The sequence below is a fragment of the Dendronephthya gigantea genome, unplaced genomic scaffold (genome assembly GCF_004324835.1).
Source record: "Dendronephthya gigantea isolate DGI-Jeju-01 unplaced genomic scaffold, DenGig_1.0 000014F, whole genome shotgun sequence".
In the NCBI taxonomy this organism is placed as follows: Eukaryota; Metazoa; Cnidaria; class Anthozoa; order Malacalcyonacea; family Nephtheidae; genus Dendronephthya; species Dendronephthya gigantea.
In genome coordinates this window covers 2093285-2119927 of record NW_021163024.1, presented here as the reverse complement: position 1 = coordinate 2119927, position 26643 = coordinate 2093285, and the positions used below count along the sequence as shown (strand labels likewise).

The following is a 26643-nucleotide window of genomic DNA, read 5'->3' as shown; positions in this document are numbered from 1 at the left end:
TTGAAGATACACTGCTCAGTAATTTAATACATGTTTATATTTTCTTTTATAAATATAACAATGGTTATAAAAATACCAGCCAACAAAAAAATCAGATAACATGGTAATTAAGGATAACAATGCAGATTCATAACAATGTGCATAATATGCTTAATACATCTCAGTTCAATGTTCCAGCAAATTGCATGACAATTAATAAGCCTTCTCTAGCTTGCTTTATTTCATAGCATCTTCAGAAAATCACTCGAGAAATTTCGAAACCAGAGCCGACTCCTTCCCCCGATGGATCGCTGGCTCTGGTTTGAGATTGTTGCTAGAGCTAAAGCGAGAGTCTTAAATTCAGCCAGTTTTTTTTTTCGAGAAAGACGTATTCTCCCACGCGACCAATCTCAATTTTGGCAAATCGTTGTCCGGAGCATGTGACATAGTTGTGACCATCTTATATGTCTTCAACGGCTTATTCAACTTTCTGTTTTTTCGTGCTTAAATCAGTGGCTTATTCGACTTATAAAAGACCATATCCATACCTCTAGTCGTTCATAGATTTCAATATATTACGTTTGTTACTAAAATAAAATGGGTATGGGCAATTGAGGATGCAGATACTCCCCTTCCCCTCTTTTCGCTGGTTATTTCCATCAACTCAGTCTCAATGGCAGTTAATTCAGCGATTTCAGTCCAGCTGATGAATTAATTTACATTAAAAGCCTAAATCACTAAGCTTCTTATATTTGTATACGCCTATATGTTTTTAAAAGACTTTATCTTGGTTACGACACAACAATTATTGTCATTAGACGCTGATACAGGATATGACACTTTAAGTATTTTTCTAGCCAGGCATGTTTTTCATGCATTCTCAAACACGGAAAGTCTTTGACACGACATGTTTATCAATCCTATTTAAGCTATTTTGCCATCAAAGACTTGGAGACACTGAGGCGATAAATCACGAAGGAAAGAGGAGAGAAGGAAGGCGCGTGGTTATAATATTTTTGATAGAATTCTTCAGGATTCATATAAATAAAGTTATATATTTGTTGCATATCCTTGTTCGATTTTACATCAATTATTTGCATCAAAGCCTTGTCCAAGAAACGTAAAAAGCATTTCGCATAAACACACAGATTGAAAGTTCTCACTGGCAAAAGAAATTACCAACAGAATCATAGGTAAACAGCTAAACTATATAATTCATTTATTTAGATAGTAGATAAAAAGTAATTTCGTAAATAGTCTATACTATATTTATATATTGGCTATAATTATATACTATTTCTTTTTAACACTCGTTAATAACTACGTGTGTTTGCTATTTATTGCAGGCGTGTATACATAGTTTACATGTAATACAAAATTTAAATCTTACTTCATTTATTTCATCATATCTATAGATCTTTGACAGTGTGTGGTTTTGACAAACTATAGAAATATCTGACAATTAGCCATAATCATTGTAATTTATTTTATATAGCTTCTCAGACACGATTCAGACTAATTTATATTCAAAAGCTAATTTCTAGCTACTTCTTGAATGGCCATGCATGGCCATTTGATTATTTCAACGAATATGTTATAGCCTAATAAGGGCAAATAAAACATTAGAGTTGATGTTCGCGGGCATAAATGTTTTTGGTCGGCTATGGGAATTCATGTTAGCCCGAGCGTAGCGAAGGTTCTGAGGAGGGCCAAAAAGTCAAAAACACATTTATGCCCGCGAACATCAATCGTATTGCTATTATAATTATTAACTTTAAAGGGCATGCATAAAAAATAAAGAAAATTGCAACAGCAATATTGCATGATCGTGCTGTGCATAAATCTCTATATAACATATAATAATCAAGAATAAGTCACTGATATAAATACATTAATATCAAAATAGTGATATTTACAGTATCCGCTCGGGCTGAAGCTACGTCAAAGACCAACTGGTTTGAAGAGCAAACAAACCTACATATTGGGTGTCATGCATGCTTTAAAAGGTGGTCTTTTTAGCGGATTTTGAGGTAACGAACCCGCGCTGAAACACTTCTCCCTATGGAGTTTCATTATACTCATGAATCAGAGTTCATTTCAACCATATGCACCCCTTAGAATTTCACTGAGCACACTTATTTTTATTATATTTTATTGTAACGAGTACACATATTTTTTAATATCTAATTCAGTCTTATATTGCTGACGTGGCCGGATGATGCTCGTTCTCACATAGTTCTTATGCAACCAGCCTGTATTCAAGAAGCTCCCTCACACTCACATTCATTAAGTGTGCGACATATAAGTTTTGTTAATGCTGATCAATGAGAAAGTTTTCTCTGAATAGATGAAAAGGAAAAAGGTAAATCACCGAAAAATAAAGCCCTATTCGGCTGGAAATACCGCCATTGAAACGTCATGAGAAGATTAAGATCTCCCACTCGAAGAGTTTAAGCGTGAGTGAGCTTTTAGAATACAGGCGATTATGTTTTAATGACGTACTTAGTATGAACACCATCAAAGTTCTTTATTTTTTCTTTATTTCTTTAACATGCATGAGCAATAAGTGGCTTTACCGGACTTCGTGTAATTCCATGTTTCTTAACCATTTAATTTATCGACAATTCAGCCTAAAGTTGAGCCTCGAGATCGCCGAGAAAACAAGTATTGTTACTACTTGTAATGGCTTGTGTTTCAAAATTCCATGCCCCCCCCCCCTACATCTCTCCCCTAGTATGCATCCCGGAATACAAGAGTTGAAGTACATATTTAAAATATAGGTTCATTGTTTTACGAGGTAGCAAATGGATTATGATCTCACAGTTAAACTGATAGTTCTGACTATTTTATTTGGTGTTGCAAATTCGAAATGCAAATTTGGAGAGCCGACGACAGGTAAGCGTACTTTAACTCAAGTAACATTCACCGAAAGGATTCTGTAAAATAGCAGGAATATAATGCCACCCAAAAAAATACAAAATTAGCATACAAAATAATTATACAAAACTAGAGCAGGTGAAATAGTTTGAGTCTGCTTCGTTAAAAGCTTAATAATTGTGGGTATTATATACGTGCACAAAATGCATTTTCGTGACAATTTTAATTTTCATATCGTGCAAAACTTGGTACCGAGACATTCGATAACCCCCTAGCTAGGCATTCGTCGAACTAATAAAAATAATCGGAAATACATTGGCACCCATCTCTCTACTTGGACTTGCTCCAACTGGTTTTAGATAATCTTGAGATCAGTGCTTCAATCACGGACTGATCAACACTGGATAGACCATAGATCAAAATCTAAATCTATTTTCAGCGAGACTTGCATCAATTAAGGGCTACTTTAATTTGGCCAAAGTATAACATGAATTTTAACTGTACTCTACTTACAAATTTTCACTGTACAAAACTTACGATATTTGAACGCACAGTCACTGTGAAATTTATCACGAATTGTTGGATCAATAGTTGGTGTATATCACTGCATATGTGTCATCACTACACCATACACGTGCGCTTTTTTTTCAGATCCTAGTGAGTCGGAACCCGATCTTAACATGACATTGTCGGACGTTAATCTTTATGTTGGGGATCAACTGAATATCACGTGCATTGCTGATAAACCTCGTTATGACTCTCAACTTAAATCTTCCTTTCATCTGCACCCTTCCTTAGTTACGATCTTCTTTCCTGGTAACAATGTGGTGAAACCAAACTGTCCTAGATCAAGTGGAAAACGCATAGTTTGTAGTCGTACTGTATTTTTGAAACATACAGGAGAGGTACAGGCAGCGTGTTTTACAAGAAATGACATTGGCTGTCGAGTGAAGATTCTAGTGGTTACTGTCATGGAAAGACCCATTCGTAAATATATCCACTCATAAAAATTTCTTAAAACATTAATTTATATATCTAAATTAAAGTACTAATAAACATAGTCTCGAAAAATGTACTTTTTTATCAGGTAGATAAAATTCATGGTAGACTGCATGCCTTGCAAGAGAGGTATATATTAAAAAGTAGCATGCAGGGTCAGTGGATAGGACCTTTTTCACACTAACCTGTCTAGACTATACCAGGATCTAAAACAGGCTTCATAATCCTTAAAACGTAGCACTTTGCAAGAGCGTGGCAACCGGGTAGGTGTGACACCTCCCCCCAATAATTCACTATGACAAAAAGTTGGTCAAATTGCTTAGTTCTTGAAAATAAAGTGTAAAGTTTAAGAAAATCGAGCAAATATCCAAAATGCTAGAGTATTTACGAATATGAAGGCTATAGTCACACTCAAAATAAGCCGTTTCCAAATATTTACACACTGACAATTTGAAACAGAAACAGAAGGGAAAATCGACGACAAATTTTCAATTTTTTTTTCAATTCTCATCCATTTTGAGAAAACCGAACATAAGTAACTAAAAAAATATCATAATTTACATACAATAATTTTAGGTTCCCTGGTCCATATAACGTTTTGTTCTATATTCTAATACAGACGTATCACCTTCACCAACGTCGATATCTCCGTCAAAATCCATAGCGGAAAATAGAGGTAGAATAGAATCTGCATAAAAAAACAAAATGATAACTAAAAAAAGTATTATTATAATTTGCATACAATAATTTGGAAGTGTATCGTCTGTCTATAACGTTTCATTCATTCTATTTCAACGTAGACGTGACATCTTCACCAACGTCAATGCCTCCATCAATATCCATAGTGGGAAATAGAGGTACGGTAGACTCTGTATTAAACAATAACATGAATTACAACTACATAGAAAGGAATAAAATTTTTATACAAGTAAATTGAGATGCATGTTCTCTGTTTGCTTAAATAACGAGTTTTATTCGATAATTTATTTTAGACGTAACATCTTCACTAACGTCGATTTTTATGTCAGCATCAATTAGTGTGAAAACTGGAGGTACATAGTCTTTGCATGAAGATCCTGTCATGAATAACATGAGTACCTAGGTATACAATATTTGCAACCTCGTTCCCAGGGCCTTTTGGGACTTTATAGGGAGGGTTGAGGCTGCGGGGGGGGGGAGTAGAGGAAAGGCCCTGGGATCGGCCAGCCGCTTCTGACTTCTGATTGGTTAAATGATTTTCCTAATTTATGTGTAATTAGCGGAATATTTTGTAATTATTCCGAACCGAGCTAATAAATAAGTTGGGGTGCGATCAAAGGGCGGTATAAAATGGCAGAACTGAACAAGACTCCAAATAAAATTTCGGCAAGGAATCCCGTTTGTAGACTTTGTCATGAGGCAAAAGAGAGACGACATGTGATCAGAATATTCACTAAAGCTGGTTTAGAACAAGAGCTCTGCCAGAAAGTCGAGTTTTCGTGTGGAATACGCATTAACGAAAACGATAGGAATTCAAAGGTATTGTGTAGATCTTGTGTGTCGTTCGTGAACAAGATATGCGAGTTTATAACTAAAGTGCGAATGTTACAAAACGACGAATTCGTTGACGATGTTGTTTCTGTAAAGCGTTGTGTTGAGGTGTCACCTTCTACTCGACAACCACAATTAAAGCGTCTAACTCCAAATAGTTCATCCAGGCAATTATTATTCGAAAAACCGGCCCAACAACAATGTCCAACAAGCAACTTACCCATTCCAATTCAGTACGATCAAGGACCAGTAGACACCGAGCATTTTTTGAGTGAGAAGCAGCGGCAGATGTTAACCCGAGCTATCAACTCGAAGGATGCAAATGTTCTAGCATTTATTCTGAAAGCACACTGTGACAATGTTATCAATGCTTTGCGAAAGTTACAAGTTAAATATATTAGCTTCTCAAGCTCCAAACTTTGCAAGCGCTCAGAAGGTTCTATCTTATATGGCAATGGCTATGAAAGTTTGACAGATTTTAACTATGACAAGATTTGGATTGAACTTAAAAATAATTTTCCCGTGCTAATAGAGCTTTTGAATGCGGTAGCTGATCGAGATGGAAAAAGTATTGATGACATTGGCGAAAGTTTACGCATCAAGTATAGTTTTATCTACTCCATTCTGATGAGTGAAAGATGGCATGAATTGAATCTCGTCAAGCGTGTGAACACAGTCCTTGTTATCGAGGGTGGATGTACTAAACAGGTACAGTAATAACAATATAGAAAAATGTTTGAAGTGAACTCCCCTCGGAATCCCTACTTTAAATATTTATTTCTTAATTAAGCTATTCCTGATTCTAGCCTCAGCTAATAGAACGTTTTCACTAAATTGCGTTTTGTATTGCTATACTTGCGGGTTTTCATTCATTAGGCATGTTATCGTGACTGTTTAAAAATAGCTTTGACATTGTACTAAAATTGTGCGTATATTTTTCAATCGGATTGGCGTATATATATTACCATAAGACTGACAAGTAGTATACATATAATAATATTATTAAATTATATTTAATCATGATTTTTTATTTCATTTTACTTCAATAAATTATAATTTTTACAAATGCACGAGCGATTTTCCCGTCAATTTTATGTTGATTTTTAACTGTTCGTGACCTTGTTACTAATGATATTATGAAATTGACAAGTTTTGAAAAGCCTGTCAATTTCGTAAAATATGCTGTTATTGAAAACTTGTCATATTTCATCTTTTGCGAATAATTCAAAATTGATAATTAAGTTATTAAGAAATGTATCTGATTTTTAACTTGATGGCTAAAATATACGAGTCAATATAGTTACGTAGTCAATACGAGTCAACGCGTTCACGATAGGAGTTCTAAAATGTTTGGAGATAATTGGAAATAGTAATGTTCTTTCACATAAAAATTTTTCTTCAGTTTTTTTTTATTCAGAATTTTTTTTATTCAGAAAGTTATGTATGCCCAGATTAACAAACACTGTATTGTGATATTAAAAGAAACTTTCCTTTCTGTTTCGATCCGATACTGAGGAAAATTTTGTAAATCAGCTTTTATAACTTACTTTCTTTAGGAGATTTCTGTCTAGAATGTAGGGCAAATAAAGTTTCATTCCCTGTTTATAATGCTACATGAAGGGTCGCATGACTCGCATCTTGTTTATCAACATGCTCGCACAGAAATGCAAAATACATTCGAATCGCCGCAAATTAAAATTTGCCTAACGAATCAATCAAACATGTATTTTCTGATTGTTGAGTATAGGCACGTGCATATTATTACTGTCTGTAAAAATGTTTAATGGACTGTAAATGTCAACCAGTCTCGGGGCTAAGCCCGGATCAAACTAGAACGCAAGTCCATCGCAAGTTTTTGCTTCAGGTTTTGCGCGTGCATGCTTGTACCTCGTGTGACTGTCCACTTGCGATGACTTGAGTTGACTTCCGACAACATTGAATAATTTAAAATTTTCATCGCAATTTTTTAAAACGTTTGAACAGGAAGTTCAAGTACTTCGCAAGTTGAATTTGCGATGGACTTTCGTCCTCGTTTGATCCGGGCTTTACACGCAGATAACCTTGCTAATATTGCACAGAAATGTCCCTTCCACTTGCCCTTCATTAAGCAAAAATAAAAATTCACTTAAGATAATTTGTACTTTTTTGTGAAATTGTGAAAGTGCAAGATTATCTTTAATGAATTTCTATCTCTGCTTAAAGAAAGGCAAAGGTGTATTTTTTCTGGTAGTTACAAGAAAGATTGAACAAGCTTGGGGTGTGTCTGTCCACATCAAGAAGGGATGCACTCATCAGGATGCTTGGAGGCCATTTTTCTGATCAAGTTGTCAATAAGATCAGGAAAGGAAAGGTATTCCGTGGTACAGGAGATAATTGGGATCTAAGGATTCTGAAAGGTAGTATGCGAAAGAACATTCATAATGAAGATCTTCACTTGTTTGCCACCAATCTCATTGAAAACAGATTGACATTCAATCACTTACCAAATGATATGCCAAAGAGGAACATTGACGACCTTCCACGTTCCACATTTTCTTTAAATGTAAATGAGTGGAAACAGTATGCAAACAATGCCAAGGTTATTGTAGGTCGGATTGTTCTTCAATATCTTCCCCATTTCAAGTTTCTAAATGGTGTTGTTCCGGAACATATCTCACATGTTTACAGTAAAGAAATGGAACAGCAGTCAACCATTGTTAGCATGCCTATAATAAATGCCAATGAGGCAAAATATGAAGATTGTGTTTCCATCCTTCGTACTTACGAAAAGTGGATTTCTGAAATATATGTTCAAGCTGGTTTTCTCAAAGAAATGCCCCCCATAGAGAATCCACCAGTGCCTGCTGGACCTGCGGCCCCTGGTCAGACGCATGCCCATCAAGCAGCAACTCCGAATGATCAAATGAGAGATATGAAGATTGCATTTGCCGGGGATCAGTTAACGAGAGTGCGTTTTGCTGGTGCGAAGGATCTTTTGTCAGGGTCTCATACGCCTTCAGATAGGTTTGAGCATTGCTCGCCTTTCAAACCTGTGATGTGGCATACCAAAGCTTCACTTCTCCAATATTCGTATTCATTTCTTCACAAATCAGAGTCCGTAAACCAGGTTGGGACATTAAAGTATTTTAGAGAGAAGTATCACCGTAAGAATGCTACACCATCCAAAGTTCTTGACTCTTACGAAGGAAGCGAGGACTTGTTTATAAGCGTGGGAAAAGCTTACATTGTTGCTGCTGTTCTTAAGTTTTTTGGTATGAAAAAGCTTGACGACAAACCTACTGACCATGTTTTCCCCGACAACATCAGGAGGGCAAACAAAGAAAGCAAGACAAGATACTATGACAATGTTTTTGGGCAATTCGTTGACAGAATGGTCCTGCAGAAAGGTACCAACGAGTCGTATGATGATGAAGACTATGTCATGAACTATGGGTTGTGTTTCATCTTCTTGTCTATTCTGCTATTACAAATGAAAGATACTGCTAAAGAAGCTGATGGCAACAGAAATCTGATCAATCAAAAACTGTTACTGGCTGTATTCAAATCAATGGGAAGTTACAGCAAATATGCTATCGAGATGTTTGTTAGCATAGCACAGATTGAATGCCTCTTGACCCCTAGATTGTCAGAAGAATTCAAATGGGGATTCTTTGTGAACTATCGAGGAGGTGCAGGGAAGAATATTGAGGACGACTTGGCACAGGAAATATACAACAAAGTGTCAAAGAGTATTGTCCAACGCATGGGTGCAAACAAAACTTTGAACTCCATTAGTAAAATCTGCAGAGCAACAACAGGGATAAGTCGGAATTCACAAAAAATCTGTCCAGCATACATCTCGGGATTCCCTAGAAGATGAAAAAGAAATGATTGCAGATCTTTTAAACCTCAATCCTTTCACTCATGTACCCTTGAGATGTCATGAGAGTTTTCCTGAAATTAAACAATGTCCTCTGAAATATCTGAACATTGTCGAATTCCATCAGTGGCTAGCAAAACACATGAAAGAACTCTCAAGTTAACCTATATATTTTTATTTGATTGTATGTTGGAATCAATTCCACCATAACATATAAGGTCAAACACTCAAACAAAATATGGATATGAACTAAATAGAAATTTTGAATCAAACTTGGCTTTTTTTTAACACTTCCATTTTTTTGCCACATATTATTGTGTTCCCTTTGTTTGACTGACAATGTAAATTTCCCACTTTAGTGTTATTTATGATCTCTATGATTTACACAGACAGCACTCTGTGGTTTGTGTTTATATACTGTAATAAAATTTACATAGTTTTCCCAAAGCTGTCTGTTAATTTGTTAACAAATTTTTTTTCTGTTAATCTGTTAACAAAACTATTACCAATACATACTTTGATCATTGTCATTGTTCCTCCAGTTTGAAAGTTGCTATTTGCATTACAAACATCATGTCAAAACTGTGAGGTCACATATAACAGAAAATATCTGGGATGAGCAAGTTTCATCCCATATCCCAAATGTGCATAACAGATCGCACTCTCTTGCGATATATTCAATACCATCTATTATGTTTTCAGTCATGGTGTTTATGTTTAACAATGGGACATCAAGCATGGGTATAGACTGCAATGTTTTTGAAGAGCTGTGCAAAATTGCTTTTATTGATTCTTTTAGAGGAATCCTGTTTTCCATGGGTAGTTCCCGGGCTTTTTTTATATTTGGAGAGAATGTGTCTTCTGTGGTCTTACTGCCTTCATCACAAATACTGCAGCAATTGCTCTGTTTCACTAAATTAAATCCAAAATACTCTACAATGACCTTTCTCAAACATGTGTCGCAAGCTTGGCAGTAATCTTTCATACACTGTTGTACGTGTAATATGTTTTTGCTAATGTCAGAATTGTTGTAATAAAGGGTTGCTTTAGCCTGTAAGCCTACAGTTCGACCAGCACGTCCTATCTCTTGCATGTAGGCCTCAAGTGTGCTTGGTGGTGAGATATGAATGACACTTGTGACATATGGTGAATCCACTCCCATTCCAATAGCAGAAGTTGCAAATATTATTCTTACCCTTGAGTCTTCTTTCTTATCTCTCTTATGATTTCCTTTTTCATACGGTCAGTTTGTGGGGAGTGGAATTGTGCAAAAAGTCTCCCAGCTGGCTCTTTTGAGTTCCCCACATATTGGTCATCCTTCAGAATTCTCTCAAATAGAGAGTAAGCATATCCACAATATTTCAACTTTAAATATATAATTGTCATTGGGTATTTCTCTCTTCTAATTGCTAGCTCCTGAGCAATTGGTTCAATAATGGCTCTATAACTCTCATTACCCACGTTGTTGCTAAGTCGAATCTTTTTTTCCAGGTATATATTCATTCTGTTTGGGTTGACAGACACAATTTTGCAGCTGGCAAGCAGAAGACTTTTTTTCAACTTTTCCAACATTACTGGTGAAGCTGTTGCTGTCAGCGCAATAGTTGGAACCAATGGAAAGAATGCTTTTAGTGAGGATAGGTCTTTAAAGTCTGTTCGAAACTCCTCGCCCCTACCAAATAATTATGATTATTTAATAAATCAATTATTCATTAATGCAGTACCTCACTGACAAGAAAAAGGATGTGACATTATACAATATATATTCAGATAAGTACATAGCAAGCATTGCATATTTTCATATAACATTTTGATATGATGACTACAATTTTGACAAAATGTATACTATTCAAATACTGATGAGTGGTTACAAGTGTGATCAATTCTTCACAGTTTTATACAGTATAATAAACTGAAACTGCCATTTTAATTTGCAATCATCAAGCATGGCGTTTCAGTTATAACCCATTTGATGAGATTTGAAAAGGTGGTCATCTGGTATAAGGAAATCTATTGGCATTGCATGAACATATTATTTTGCAAGCAAGGCTGCTATCATTGACGTTTAATAATTTCTTACCATAGCTCAACACAATGTGCCTCATCAATTACACAAGCTACAACATTGTCTTGGTAAATTTGACTTGTCATTAATTTTCGTCCTTCTTTGCTTAATAGAGCTTCTGGGTGGGCAAATACAATCGAACATTCTCCATTTAGTATGTCGTTCGGGATTTGATAGTCTTCCTCAGTAAGGTGACTAAGGTTTTCGTTGGACGATTTGTCTTCAGTAGCTGGTGACGATGAGAACAACTTTTCAATCTCGCTACGATCTTTGCTTCTTCCAACAAGTACATTAGCCGAGATACCTCTATCCTTCAAGATTTTCAGTTGGTCTTCAATTATTGAATTTAGAGGACAAATAACTAGAACAATATTGCTGCGCTTCTTAGTTGGCATGAAATACGGTAGAATATGAAAAATTAATGACTTGCCAAACCCTGTAGGTAAGACCCCGATTACGTCTTTGCCATTCAAAATATACTCCAGACACTTTACTTGAAGTGGCTTGAGATTTAATGGCGGAAAGTTTGCGGAATTAAGTGCAATTCCAATATACTTGACAATATTAGACGCCGCCATTTTGAAAATATTTAGGCATAAATTATGCTTATTCAAAATACCCACGAAATGTGGGTATTTTGAACGGCCGATCCCAGGGCCTTTCCTCTACTCCCCCCCCCCGCAGCCTCAACCCTCCCTATAAAGTCCCAAAAGGCCCTGGGAACGAGGTTGACAATATTTGTAGTCGTATAGCGGGTTTCAAGGGTTTGGCATGACGCTGAGTTTTCAAAACATCAAGATATTTGAGGCCCTGTTACATGGTGCAATTTTTCCTGCAACTTGGAATGCAATTCTACTTTTGAGAGATGTATATTTGGGAACAACGAAACTTTTGTGTTTATTAAACTTCATGCACTATTCTTCTGCAAGACTCTTTACAAATTAACATCTCTTAGAAATAGAATTGCGCTGCAAGTTGCAAAAAAAATTGCACCGTGTAACATAGCCTTTAGATAACGAGTTTTATTTATCCTGTAATTTATTATAGACGCAAAATCTTCACCAGCGTCGATTTTGATGTCAGCATCAATTACTGTGAAAACTACAGGTACACGGTCTCTGCATGAAGAAAAACCTGTCATGAATAACATGAGTACCTAGGTATACAATATTTGTAGTCATGTATTCTGCAAATTTCGCTTGACGCCGAAATTGAGGTGGAGCGTATCCACACGAGGGTGGCAAGCAGGGTGGCAAGACCGCTTGGCAATCGCACCAGAAGGAGTGTCACAACTGTGGCAAGCTTGGCCACTTTATGTCTGTCTGTTGAAGTGAGTTGAAGCAAAAATCGTTGTCCTGGGAAAGGAAAAGATTAGCAGCTCTTAACGAACAACTCAGCGATAGCGAGACGAAAAACGTTTTGGCTGAATGTCTACAGTGTCAGTGGTGAGCGTCTGGGCGAGAAGCTAAACACCTTACAGTGAGCGTTAGAGGCGTATGGTTGACCCTGATCGCTGATTCTGGGTCCAGCATTAACATCCATGATGAGAACGTCCTATACTCGAATTAAACCACCACTCGCGCCCATCCATATAAGTCGAACAGACCCCTGACGATGCTTGGGCAGTTCGAGAAAATCCTGAAAACCAAACGCGGAGCAACGTCGTGAGAAGTCAAGTATGTGACACAAGGAGCAGGCGGATCTCTCCTGAGTTGGCAAAAGCTCGGTTTGATCTCCACTGTACGACCGTTGGTAATGAAACAAGGCCCGAGAAAGGGAACCCAGCGTCTGGAGGAAGAGTATTGAGACCTATTTACTGGCTTAGGAAAGCTGAAAGGCTATCAAGTTCAACTACATATTGATGACAGTATTCAACCTTCCACCGCATCAACGCATTTCATTCCATGTCAGAAAACAGCTTGAAGAGCAACTAGAAGAAGACGAAAAAACCAGTGTCATAGAGTGCGTAGAAGGCCCAACCCCGTGGGTGTCACCAGCAGTCGTAGCCTAAGCCTAAACAGCCAGGATTGTCATTCCTGCATGAAGCCATGCAGCAACGCGTGATTGATCTCGCCCATGAAGGTCATCAGGGGATCGCGTAAACAAAGTTCCTTTTGCGCGAGAAATTTTTTTGGTCGCTGGTATGGATAGTGCTGTCGAAAAGAAAGTTAAGTCCTGCTTTGCGTGTCATGCGGAGCACACCTGGAAAGGACCTTGGAAAGAAATGAGCATCGATTTTAAAGAATTGCCTGGGGAAGAATATCTACTCCTGTAACCGTGGAGTGTGATGATATTGACGACAACAGTATTTCCCCACCAGCACAGCTTGTGCCTTCAGTAGATCCACCAGATCTAGTACGTTATCCCTTGAGGAGTTCTCGACAAATACCAGCACATCTTAAGGACTGTATATGTTTGACTTTATCAGTTACGTTAAGTTACTTTTGACATTTTATAGTTATTTATACTGAGTTAGGTCCTATACCCGTGTTGCTTTTAATTAACGTAGTTACGTTTTGTCCGAAGAAGGAAGAAGTGTAGGGTAATGAACTCAGTTCCGCTTTATGAGTTTCTGTTTAATTATTGTTTTATTGTTTACCAATTACATTACCAATGCATGGTTAGTATAAAAACACGTGTGAACAATTAGATGGGGTTAGTTTTTTCCAAGCAAGCAATAAAGTTTGAACCACTATATTATCTATATATTATCTCTATTTTATTTGGATCGCCTTTTGTACAGTTAATTCTCATCTTTTATCCCAGTTACTTATTTAAATGCATTTGAAACGTTCCCATCATCATTGCAATCCAGGTGATCTCGCGCTCATATTTCAGCCAATCAGCGCTCAGAAAGTTTGTGAAAATAGAAATCCATTCTGCAGTGTTTAATCGATTATATCTTTTATCATTCTTGATGGAACCATACAAAATTTTGCGATTATGTTTAGTTCTAAGAACTATAGCTGTGATATAAATTTAAAACCGAAATAAAGTATATTTCACGAGATATTAAGTTGTTTCAACCGAGAAATGGATTTTTATATGACAACTAGTCCTAGTCCTTTCCCGCCATATCAGATCACCTTGATGTATGTAATAAAATATTCGGCATCTATTCATTTGATAATCATGATCTAAAAAGACTGAACCTTAGTTTCAAGACTTAGCCAACTGAGTTATTAACCGATTCATTAATATAAAAAATAAATTATCAAATTTTCAGTGACAACGCCAGTTATCCCGCAAACTGTTCAACCAACAACAGCCACACCAACACCGACTGAAGGTAAAGGGTCTGACCGTTCAAACCGCAAAGATTCAACATCAGAAGTTATCACAGCAGATTACATTTTCTAAAATGAGCAGTAAATAATTAGAAAATTTTCTTTTTTCCAAAACCTAAAATTTTAAAAATTAGGTCTTTTAGATAAATTCAGCTCATACCGGATATCGGAGTAGCAACATGCAGGACAATCCCTGTTCAAAATGTTTCTTAAAGAGTTTCTGAGAGATCAGTCAGAATATTTGACGACTACTATTTTTGTTGACTATAGTTTTAAACAAATATCAGCTGAACTTTATGTTCAATGATCTTCTCTCTCAATTTCATTTTCCAATAGACGGTTGTGGCAGCGGTGATGAAAGTGATGACGACAGTGATGACGACAGCGATGACGAAAGCGATGACGACAGTGATGACGACAGTTATGACGACAGTGATGACGACAGTTATGACGACAGTGATGACGACAGCGATGTCGAAAGCGATGACGACAGTGATGATGACAGCGATGACGAAAGCGATGACGAAAGCGATGACGACAGTTACAATAGTGATAGCGTTAGTAACTGAAATTTCCAGCTGAGATAGCAGCAGATCATGCAAGTCCAAACGTGAAGAGAATTATCTATTTTATATCTATTTTATAGATATATAGAATTATATATTTATATCATTTTTGGTAGAATCCAATTCGGAACTATTTGTCTAAGCATAAGGGCGCTTCCTTTTAAACAGGAAACTTCACATCATCTAATAATTACTAATTTTCTAAAATTTATACAAAAGAAATTGTTTTTGACGTGAGCCGGGAAGAAGAAACGAAGGACATGCATGCATATTTCCTTTTAAAAATCTATTCTTCAGATATGCACCCAATCTTAACCTAAGGGATGGTACAATAAAAGGTTACTGTGATAAATTTCAGTTACTCGGAGTTGTTAATCGTAAGTAACGTACATTTAAATTCGCACTAAATCTATCAAGACAGCTAGTATTACCATGGATAGTTGAAAGACTGGATAGGAAACTCATGGCGTCAGCATTTTAACCTTGCTGAAAATCGTGACGTAACGCACGATATAGCTTGCTGCTTGCCTCAAGTCGCGTCAAGTTGATCAGGTCTTCTTGGAATATTAAAACAACTGCTGTGATTGATTTTTATAAAATCATAAATGGGTTTAATGAGTTTATAAAGAGCACAAGAAATATAAAGAAACTTTGTCAGAGACTAACTAAATGTTCTTGATCTACATAGCAAGGACAGCATCAGAAAGGCATTAATGTACAATAGCTGTGCCCCATAAATGTGTTTTTGATTTTAATTTTGAATCTTGCAAGTTTTATCTTGTTGAACTATTTTGTACTTGTGTATAAAATAAACTTTGATGTCTACATTTCCAAAAGTTAATGTTTTTTTTTCTTGTTTCTCTAAAAGTATTATTTGACCATTTTTCTGTTGTTTGAGCATAGTATAAATTATGTTCCAGGACATAACAGGTGAAATTGCATACAAACATTACACAGTTAAAGTACATTGGATATTCAGTATTGAAATGACATATTTTATTTATAATAAAAATCACACTACAACTTATTTAATACTTACAATCATGGATAATAAAGTCTTTTCACTATCCATGTTACAATATTTACATCATTACATGTAATAAAATTATTTCCAAATTTAGCCACTTCAACTAGTATGCAAGAAAAATTATTAAAATTATTAACTGATTAATTAAAATTCAAATCAATAAAAACTTGACATGTAAAAAAGCATGCAAAAACAGCCAATTCAATCTTTTAAACCTTGATTTTAAAGTACTTTTTCTTTCTTGCCAACTCTATTTTTCCCCTTCAGGTTATTTGAAAAGTCTAAAAATGCAAAAATAAATTAAAAATCAATGAACATTCTATATGACTTTGTATTGCTTCTAGCTGCTTCTAGACTAGCTGCTTCAAGTAAATGCAGACAATGCTAGCTGCATTTATTTTGCATGTAAATATTACAAATGGTTGTCACCCATACAAACATTGCGCGTACAACAACACTAAACTTTTGGCAAAAAAACCCTCCCCAAATAAACAAAATTATAAAATTTAATTGTCACCAAGCCACATTTTAGCAGAATATGTATCCAGTGTTTTATATAAGTAAACAAACTCAACAATAATAAAAAATCGATAAAAAGAGAAAGAATAACAAAATGTTACACAAACCAAACAAAGGTGAAAATTTGAAAAAATCTCAGTCAAAAACATAAGGAAATCAATGCTACTTACGTAAATATTCGCCATCCGTGACATCAGATTTTTCAACAAGGTTTCAGCCATTTTAAAAACATCAAAAAAGCGTTTCGACCAATCAAAATGTTCCTAAGCACCCCACGTGACTATAGTTTCCTATCCAGTGATTTTATTATCCATGGTATTACCATAGGCGGCCCAGAACTGATCTCGCTTACCTCGCGCGACGCTCATGTTGTCTGAACAGTCTTATATTATGACAAGGTAGGCAACTCTCACGCCAAATAACCTAAAAACGCACGACGGTTAACTCAAACACCTTCACAAAACCGCAAATATTTCATAAAAATATGGTGAATAAGAAAAAAAAAGTACAACACATTAAACTTGAATAATTTTACTACATTTATACTATATTTTTAGAATTCAAATGTATTCCTATGCATGTATAAAACGTGAATGTTTTTTGGGTTTCTGGCAAATATATTTCAAATTCAAAACCTATGCTGGGGACACCTTGCATATACCTTCGTCATATTTTTAAATTGAGAATAGAAAGCTGATTGGCTCTTTTTAAACGACAGCCAATCAGCTTTCTATTTTTATGTGTTTTACAGCGCCCTGCTCGAACGTAGCCAGGGCCGTAGCTAGAAGCTTAATTGGGGGGCTGCATATTCATATATTCGTCTTATGCCCGAATGATTTCTTTTGTATGCTATTGTTCCGACGGTATACAAATATGAATATATGAATATACAACCCCCCCCTAATTAAGCAGTCTAGCTACGGCCCTGAACGTAGCTAAACAACACATTTTGTGCTGGATAAACATAAGTACACATATTCTGCGTCGATCAAAACTAAACATCTGTACGCAGCATATTTATTCTGTGCTCGATCAAAACTAATCGACTGCGGGCATATTTGTGTACTCGATCTAGTTATCATATTTCAGAATCTAATGATATATTATGTTGCTAAAATGGGTATGGGCAATCGACGATTCACAGACCGATCCCATTCCCTTTAGAAAGATAGCCTTGATGTTTTTGCTGCAAGTGCCTGCATGCCAATCTTAATTCTGCTCCTTTAACTCCAGTAAACGCTTAGCGATTTTGGAGTTGGATTTTGGTCAAGAAAGGATAATCTTGGTTTGTTTCGAAAAAAATTAAGAAGTAATCGAAGTTTTATGAATGAAAAATATCCGATGATGAGCTACGATCAGGAAACTGTATATGTCATGAGCTTCATAGTGACAATTGACATTTAGTTGACTGTGCACTTAACACTGGCTGGCTGGCTGGTTATTTCCATCAACTCTCAATGGCAGATAATTCATTGATTTCAGTCCAGCATGAGTATTATTATATAAAAGCCTAAATCAGTAAGCTTCTCACATTTGTATAGGCTTATATGTTTTTAAAATACTTTATCAGTTTATTTTGGTTACTACACAACATATATTGGCATTAAACGCTAAACAGGATATGACACTTGAACACGATGTTCTTTTAGTATAGTTTCTAGTCAGACATGTTTTTCATGCGTCCCTAAACACGGAAAGTCTTTCACGACAAGTTTGTCAGTCCTATTTTGCCATCAAAGACTTTAGACATCCGAGACACTGAGGCAATAAATCACGAAAGAAGAAGGAGAGAAATAGCCGCGAAAACAGCGTAAAAAGTATTTCGTATAAACACAGATTGAAAGTCCTTACTGGCATTAAAGAAATTACCAACAGAATCAGAGGTGAACAGGTAAACTATAATTCATTTACTTACTGGATAAAAAGTAATTCTGTATTCGTAATACCATTTTCAATGCCATTGGCATTGGCCATACTACTTTCCAACACTCGTTTATACATGTGTGTTTGTTATTTATCGCGTGTATACATAGTTTATACCTGAAGCACAAAAATTGATATAAAACTCATATAATTAATATACGAGTTTCATATATTAATTTTAATTATCTCTGAGATCTTTGAGAGTGGGTGGTCTTGACAAATTATAGCCTGACAATTAGCCATAATCATTGTAATTTATATTATGTAGGTTGTCAGAACCGATTAAGATCAATTTAAATTCAAATGCTAACTCCAGCTACTTCTTAAATGCCCATTCGATTATTTCAATGAATTAGTTATAGGGTAATCATGAATAAGTTATATATAAATAAATAAGATAAATATCAAAATAATAATATTGACAGTATCCGTTCGAACTAAAGCTACGAAGGTCAACTGGTTTGAAGAGCAAACCTTTGATTTTCCCACCCAATCTACACTTTATTAAAATACGGTCCCTATATATTGCGTGACATGACATGGGTGGATCCAGCCCTAGTGCACTAATTTGCATGACACAAGAAAACTGCTAAAAATAACCACTTTCGATCCACCCGTGCGACATGGGCTAAAAGGTGGTCTTTTTAGCTGATTTTTTAGTAACAAACACGCGCTGAAATATTTCTTCCAATGGACTTTCATTATACTTCATGAATGATAGTTCGTTTCAACAATCCTTAGAATTAATTATTTTGACATATTCGATCATTCGTGTTATAACAGGTATTGTAGGAGTACACTTATTTTCAATTAAGAAATAGAAAACATTTTCCGTGTTTCTATACAGTTATAGAAACACGCGTGGGAGTTTGGGAGAACGAGAAATAATCAGTGGGAAAACGAGCCGGTAGGGCGAGTTATTTCGAGTTCTCCTAAACTCCCACAAGTGTTTCTATAACTGTATAGAAACACAGGAAAAAATTTTTTCTATTTCTTTTATAATATAACTCAATAAAAAGATTTTATACAAATATTATAATTCGATTCAATGACAAATTCTCATTACATTACTTCGCTTGACAAGTTCAGCGGGAAAATTCCCGTGTTTCTATACAGTTATATAGAAACACGCTTCTCGACCAATCAGCACGCGCGTACTATAAATGTTATATTATTATCTTTTTTAATTGACACATTCACTTGTCTGTATTGCTGATATGCATGATGCTCGTTCTCATGTATCCATTATGTCTTAATGACGTATACTTAGTATTAACACCATCAAAGTTCTTTATTTCTTCAACATGAGCAATAAGTGCAATGGCTTTTCCACTACAGTTCGTATAATTGCATGTGCATGTTTTCTTAACCATTCATATATTAAAAATTCAGACTATATTCTTCTAGAGAATATCGACAACTCTACAGGGTGTCTAAAAAAACCCGAAAAATTTTGAAATCACCCATAACAATGCAATTGTTAGAGTTTGAATGCCTAAGAACTCTGTTGGGACCCACAGGTGTATAAATGTTTGCCATAAGCATTCCCACGCATGCATATGATGCAGTAAAATTTGCTTGTACGCAAAAATGATATTTATTAACAATATTTACAATTTACAAATATGGATAACAATATTTAAATGTGCATCTTAAGGACCATGACCTTCGACATGTCCCCTTTCTCTAGCAACACAAAGCATTTAGCATTATATAAGTTGCATTAAATTCCCACGAGCTGAAATTCATAAACACGGCTTTCAAATTTTAACAATGAGTGATTTCAATAGTTTTCGTTTTTTTGAGACACCCTGTATATACGAATTATACGCCGAATTAGGACAAACATAATTACGCAAAACCTTTTCTTGCAAACGAGTAAGATACAGTATAAAGACCTTTGAAATGCTAAAACTGGAGATGTACTTAGCCGTCTTTAATTAACATATTATTATATTGAAATGTGGTAGCATCATCGCACTATTATAAGTCACACGATTGGGCTATAATTATCAAGCTGAGTTTAAGTGACTCCATTCAATATTATACCGGCTTATATTATATATAGTTTGAAATACGCTACAGTAAATAAAAGGCAGGGAATAAAAACATCTAAACAAATAATTAGAATTGTATATTATGTGATCACCAAGGTGATTCATTTCAATTAAGGATATTCAAAACAACAAGTACTGCTTGTGACGGATCAGTTGTGTTTCAAAATTCCATTCCTCCGCGCTCCCCTCTTATCTTCTTCCCTAATATCCACCGGCTAGTTACACAAATTAAAGTACATATTTTTAATAATTTATAGGTTAAGTGTTTTACGAGGCAGCAAATGGATTATAAGCTCCTAGTTGAACTGATAGTTCTGACTATTTTATTTTGTGTTACAAATTCGAACAAATGCAAAAATGGAGAGCCGACGAAAGGTAAGCGTACGCAGATTAAACAGGATTCAATTAATTCATTTTAAAACATCTATATTAAAAACAACGCCATCTTTGTCATACTCCTATAAACTTTATGTTACGCAATAATATAAACACTACATCCCTTCCATTCTAAAGACAAACTAGTCCGTGTCAAAAGGAAAATATCAACTTAGATATGTCTGTGTAAACTGTTAGATTAAAGTGACCTAATATGATACGAGAGTATCATAATGTTCTACTCCATGTTAAACAATATATAAATTATTCAAACATCTACATTATCTTGTGTCGTGTTCAAAACATAGTCCTGTCGGGTAATTTTCTCTTTCGCGATGGTCGGGTTTCAGGCTTTGTGACCGGTTCTTCCACCACTGCATCTTCCGACTTTTCAGGTTCCGTAGTTGTTTCTTGCTCCTCTGGCTCTTCATAAGGCTTTACAAACGAACTGTTTCGCCTCTAGACTACCCTTTCGTCTGATCTTACCGTGAGTTCCTGTTCTTCTTTAGTTTGAACAATATATGGTTTGTTTTCAATTTTGGATCCAATTTCCCTGATATTTTTGAATTCTTCAGAAGAAATTTATCTCCGGGTATAACTGGGTTCTGTCTGGCTGGTCGATGATTATCCGCATACTCTTTTCCTGCCACCTTTTATCTGCAGTCACGATCTCTGATATTTTCAACCAATATTCTTGTCAGGACGTAACTCTGGAAGTTTAGTCTTGAGTTCTCTCCCCGCGAAACCTCTGTACTGCTGTCAGGGGTAGTTCGGTATGCTAACAGGAACTGATTGAGTTCATCTTGAATCTTTCGCATGCCCACACAAACGCTATGCTCTCTTTTTCGGTTTGGGAATACCTTCTTTCCACGTCAGTATAAGGTTCCTTGATGCATATGAAATTACTCTCCATGAACCATTTTGCAACTGTGTGAGAGAACTGCTCCGATTTCTATAGGGCCTGCGTCCGCAACTATACGTGTTTAACAATCATTCTTGAAATAAGCGAGTGTCCTTGCTCGAGTTAGGGGATCTTTCAATTTCTCGAACAACAGTTGCTGAGCTTTTCCCCATTCAAATTGCTGATTCTTTCTAGTTAGCTTTCTGATTACCCCTGCTACCTGTACAAAATTAGGTAGGAACTTGGCACAATATTGAACTAGGCCTAAAAAAGAAATTGCTTCAGTATTCTTTGGTGGCTTGGTATCTTTCACTGCAGCAAATTTCTCTTCATTTGGCGACCGTCACAACTAAGATCATGATTAAAATGTCAACTTTGGAAGCCGAAATTGACACTTGCTTGCATTAAGAGTTAATCCACACTCCCTTAAACGGTCGAGTACGGCTATTAAATTCTTGTCATGCTCTTCAATTCCCCGTCCATGGATAATTAAGTCATCTGTGATATTGGAAACTCCTTTACAATCGATTAATACATCTTTAACAATCTTTTGGTACATTTTAGGTGCTGAGGTTATTCTGAACATTAACCTCTTATATCTGTATAGTCCTTTATGAGTTACAAATGAAGTAATTCAACGTGATGACTCTTCAAGCTCGATTTGATGGAATCCCCATTTCAAGTCCAACTTGCTCCAAACTATTGACCCACTTAACTCTTAACTGTCATTTTCAATCATGCGTACGTCCATCAGATATGGAACCTAACGGTACCCTCTCCATCCCGTGATCACACTGTCACACGGAATCACAGAAGTGAAAGCCTGTGGAAGGAAAACATAGAACACATACGATGCACGCATAGTAATTATTATATACATACCCCAGGAGTCTTCAGCAAAACCAAATGAACCTAGAGAAGCTAAACTAAAAGCAACAATGGAAACGAAGTGCATGGAATGTCAGGGGAGGAAGGCGGGGCAAACGAACCGATAATAGGCAGATAAACAACAATGCAAGTCATTTATAAATACTGAGGACCGGGGAAGATACCCGCGTGCCAAATACCCGGCCGTGTAACCAGCGAGAGCCAACTGTTCGATATTAATTTCCTTTATTATACAATGAATAAATTTTGACACCATATAATATAAATTGAAAGCACGTTTCCATCGCCTCCAGCGAACTGATAATGTTGTTGGATCTCCCTTGGGTTGAAGCAAGGAAGCCCACTAACTTGAAGTACTTTCGCGTTCGTATTTAAAGCAACCGTTCCACTCGATTCGTCAACTTGAATATTTTCCGTATTTCGAGTCGTAGACATCGCACAAACTTCTCAAAATTTCTTTTAAACCAAGTCTTTTAAATATATAGATGTCCATCCTCGTCGCTATTAGGTAAAATACTTCTTATATAAACGCAGATTAAACAGGATTCAATTCATTCATTTTAAAACATCTATATTATTAAGAACGCCATCTTTGTAATCCCCCCAATACTTTATGTTACTCGATATTATAAACACTACAATGTGCCTTTTTTCAATATTTTTTCAGATCCTAATGAATCGGAACCCGATCTTAACATGACATTGTCGAACGTTAGTCTTTATGTTGGGGATCAACTGAATATCACCTGCATTGCTGATAAACCTCGTTATGACTCTCAACTTAAATTTAACTATTATCTCCACGCTTTCATAGTCGAGATCTTCTTTCCTGGTAACAATGTGGTGAAACCCGAATGTTCTGGTTTAAGTGGAAAACGCATAGTTTGTAGTCGTACTGTATTTTTAAATAAAACAGGAGAGGTAAAGGCAGCGTGTCTTGCATTAAATGACATTGGCTGTCGAGTGAAGAGTCTAGTGGTTACTGTCATGGAAAGATCCATTCGTAAATATATCCATAAATATGTTCAACAAAGTTAGGGTGAAAATTAGCGGGCACTTTAATTGTTTGGGGTTGTTTTACTATTTTTTTGTTTTGTATTTGTAAAACGAGATTAAATAATCAAAATATGGAGAAAAAAAATTGTAGGAATTCGTCCTGTCTCAATTAAGCACATTTAATGAAAATTTATGTAAACTATGTTTTATATTTCCAGAAAGATCTCCAAGTATGAAAGAGGGTTCTACCACAAGTAAGTGTCTTCAAATTGTTAGGGTCAGGTTTCGAAAATTATAATTTTTCATCACGAGCTCACATGCAGTTGCTTTTTGTCTACACATTCGTTAGATTGTCAAAGACCACATTGTTTAAATTACGACGGTTCGGTACCCCGGGCCGGTGGCCAGGACTGACAGAAAAGGCAATCTCTGAAAAATCATCATTCTATATCATGTTCTGCATGTGATTCCAAGACTTTATACATCTCATTAATTTACACTAACTGGTCTTTATCAGGATATAAATAAGCTTCATAATCCTCAAAACATTTTATAAGGGCGTGATAACTGGAAGGTGTTTGGGGATTCTCTATTACAAAAAGTTTGTCAAATTGCTTAGTTAATGATTAAAAAATACAGCATGAAATTAAAGTAAATTTACCAAAATATCCAATTAAGGTGCGATCCAATTAATTATACGAACGTTTAAGTTTTGCATACTCAAAATAGGCTGTTTCCTAAGATCTACACGCTTAGAATTTAAAAAATTTTCGCACTCGCCACCTAACATTTCTTAATTCGCCCAATTAATGTTAAATACTGAATAAAAAGCAGAAATAGAAAGGAAATTCATCGACTAACTCTCAACTTTAAACAGTGGAAAAAGGTGGAAATTTATCTGGCCGGAAACATCATAAACACTACAGAGTAATGGAAACACCATTAAACTGTCTACTTTTAAATTCATATTGTAAAATGAACAGGTTCATTTTATATCATGCCATCTTAGATTATGTTGCGTGCATGCATTGTACTCAGAAGTGTTACAGAAAATTCAAAACGATGAAAATTTACTAACAAACAACTAAATTAAGGTGCTTAGGGTCTGTTTACATGGAGTTATCCCGGCTGGCGAGGTGAAAACTGCATATTATATAATGAAAGACAGGTTTGAAAGAAAGCCTTTGATGCGGTGCGCTTTTTTTCTCGCCTAGCCGGGATAACTCGCTCCAGACAGGCCCTTAGAGTGTCTCTGTTTAGACGTTTACACGGGGCCGGTCCCAAATTCGTCCGCGGTTACCTCGTAGAACACGTAGAGACGGTCAAATTTTCATCCAGTTTTGCCGTCTGAACACCTAAAACGGACGAATTCGAGCAGGGTTTCGCGAATTCGTTCGGTCCGGTGTGAACGTAGCCTTAAATGACAAGTTTTTCGTGTAAATATTTTACTTAATTTATGATTCCAGTTTTTTGTATAACTTCATCCAGGTTCATCCAATGAAGAATCAGTCAGTAACATTGGCGTCATTGTTGGTGTGTTGGTTGGCGTGGTTGTTTTAGTTATAGTCGTATCCGTCGTAGTTTTCTGTTTTTATCGACGAAAACGAAAAGAGAAAAATGCTAAAGACATTCCTGACCTAAAAAATTCTGCTTTTGAAGCAAACCCGGAAGAAGACATAGCAGTTGTCACGAATGCATCCGGAAAGTCCTCAGATGATCCCAACTCTGATGGCCTCTACGAAGAACTGGACAGTGCAAAAAGAGAACCTTTTGATGGAAATTATCAGAGTTTGGTAACTGGTGATTATGAACAGCTTGATAGACATCCTTACGAAGACGTCAAGGTGTCTGCTTCACTGAATAAGAATATAACGAACTGGCAAACCAAAGTTAATAGCGAAACTCTGTATGAAGAGGTATCCTAATGCATTATCATATGGAAGCCTATAACATGCAGGCTAAGGAATTTTTTTATCATAAATTTGGTTTTGCATTTTGTCTGCACTGTAAATCTCTAGAGAGAATCGCTGCATTTGAAAGAACTAAAATAATTTGTATGCATTTGATTTTATAAATTGTATATATTGCATATAGTTTAGTAGTTGGTGTTCTCATTTTCTTTTATATTGTAATTTATAATGTAATTATGGACGGGACACTTTCAGGGTGAGTATATAGGGCAACTCATTTCAAATATTTGTACTTATGGCACTAAATTAATTCATTTCCACTTTTTCATTACACGAGAGACAAGCATCAATAGAAACCTTTCTTATAATGACGTCAAACGCGGAAAGTCTGATGTTACACGAAATTTGATTGGCTCCACAAAATTATCGAGCCAATTAAACTTCGTGTAAGATCTTGACGTCCGCGCTTGACGTCATTATGGAAAAGGTCTATTATACTGCATGCATGCAGGACCGTTAAAGGTTTAAGTGGAAGATCAAGGCTGTATGCGCATCAGTTCAGCTCATAACAATGTGCGCATTATTTAAATTAACAAGCAATTGATCAGAAAATATCCTGACATTGGGAATAATAGATGTTCTTCATGCGGTGATCCTAGGAGTTTATTAACTCTGTCGTATTTCTTTTGTTTGAGCCAAGATGAAAAACTCCGAACCGCGGTTGATTACCCATACCTGGGCAAGAGAGGTTAAATCCACCAAAGTGTTTCTTTATCCCCTTACATGATAAATAATTATTTAACCTAAATGGTTGGAAAGTCCGAGTTTGACAGCAGTTTCTTTTCACTATTTGATATAGACATACTCGAAAAAGAACAAGAAGCC

At 36.0% G+C, this 26643-nt stretch overlaps 1 protein-coding gene across 1 annotated transcript; it reads left to right on the top strand.

Moving 5' to 3' along the window:
* LOC114519749 lies at nucleotides 1–25773 on the top strand. Its single transcript, XM_028539918.1, has 12 exons — nucleotides 1–2009; nucleotides 2760–2874; nucleotides 3508–3843; nucleotides 4475–4531; nucleotides 4656–4712; nucleotides 4848–4907; nucleotides 12357–12416; nucleotides 14536–14598; nucleotides 14933–15157; nucleotides 23520–23885; nucleotides 24067–24102; nucleotides 25337–25773. The coding sequence occupies exons 2-12, from the start codon at nucleotides 2784–2786 to the stop codon at nucleotides 25771–25773; spliced, it is 1788 nt and encodes a 595-aa protein (XP_028395719.1). The 5' UTR covers nucleotides 1–2009; nucleotides 2760–2783.
* The last annotated feature ends 870 nt before the right edge of the window (nucleotides 25774–26643 follow it).

Excerpts from the sequence above, each read along its gene's own strand:
- LOC114519749 (XM_028539918.1), top strand. The coding sequence starts at position 2,784 with ATGGATTATGATCTCACAGTTAAACTGATAGTTCTGACTATTTTATTT. Across the intron at positions 12,417-14,535 it reads AATTACTGTGAAAACTACAG|TGACAACGCCAGTTATCCCG; the intron begins GTACACGGTCTC and ends TCAAATTTTCAG. Across the intron at positions 23,886-24,066 it reads CCATAAATATGTTCAACAAA|AAAGATCTCCAAGTATGAAA; the intron begins GTTAGGGTGAAA and ends TTATATTTCCAG.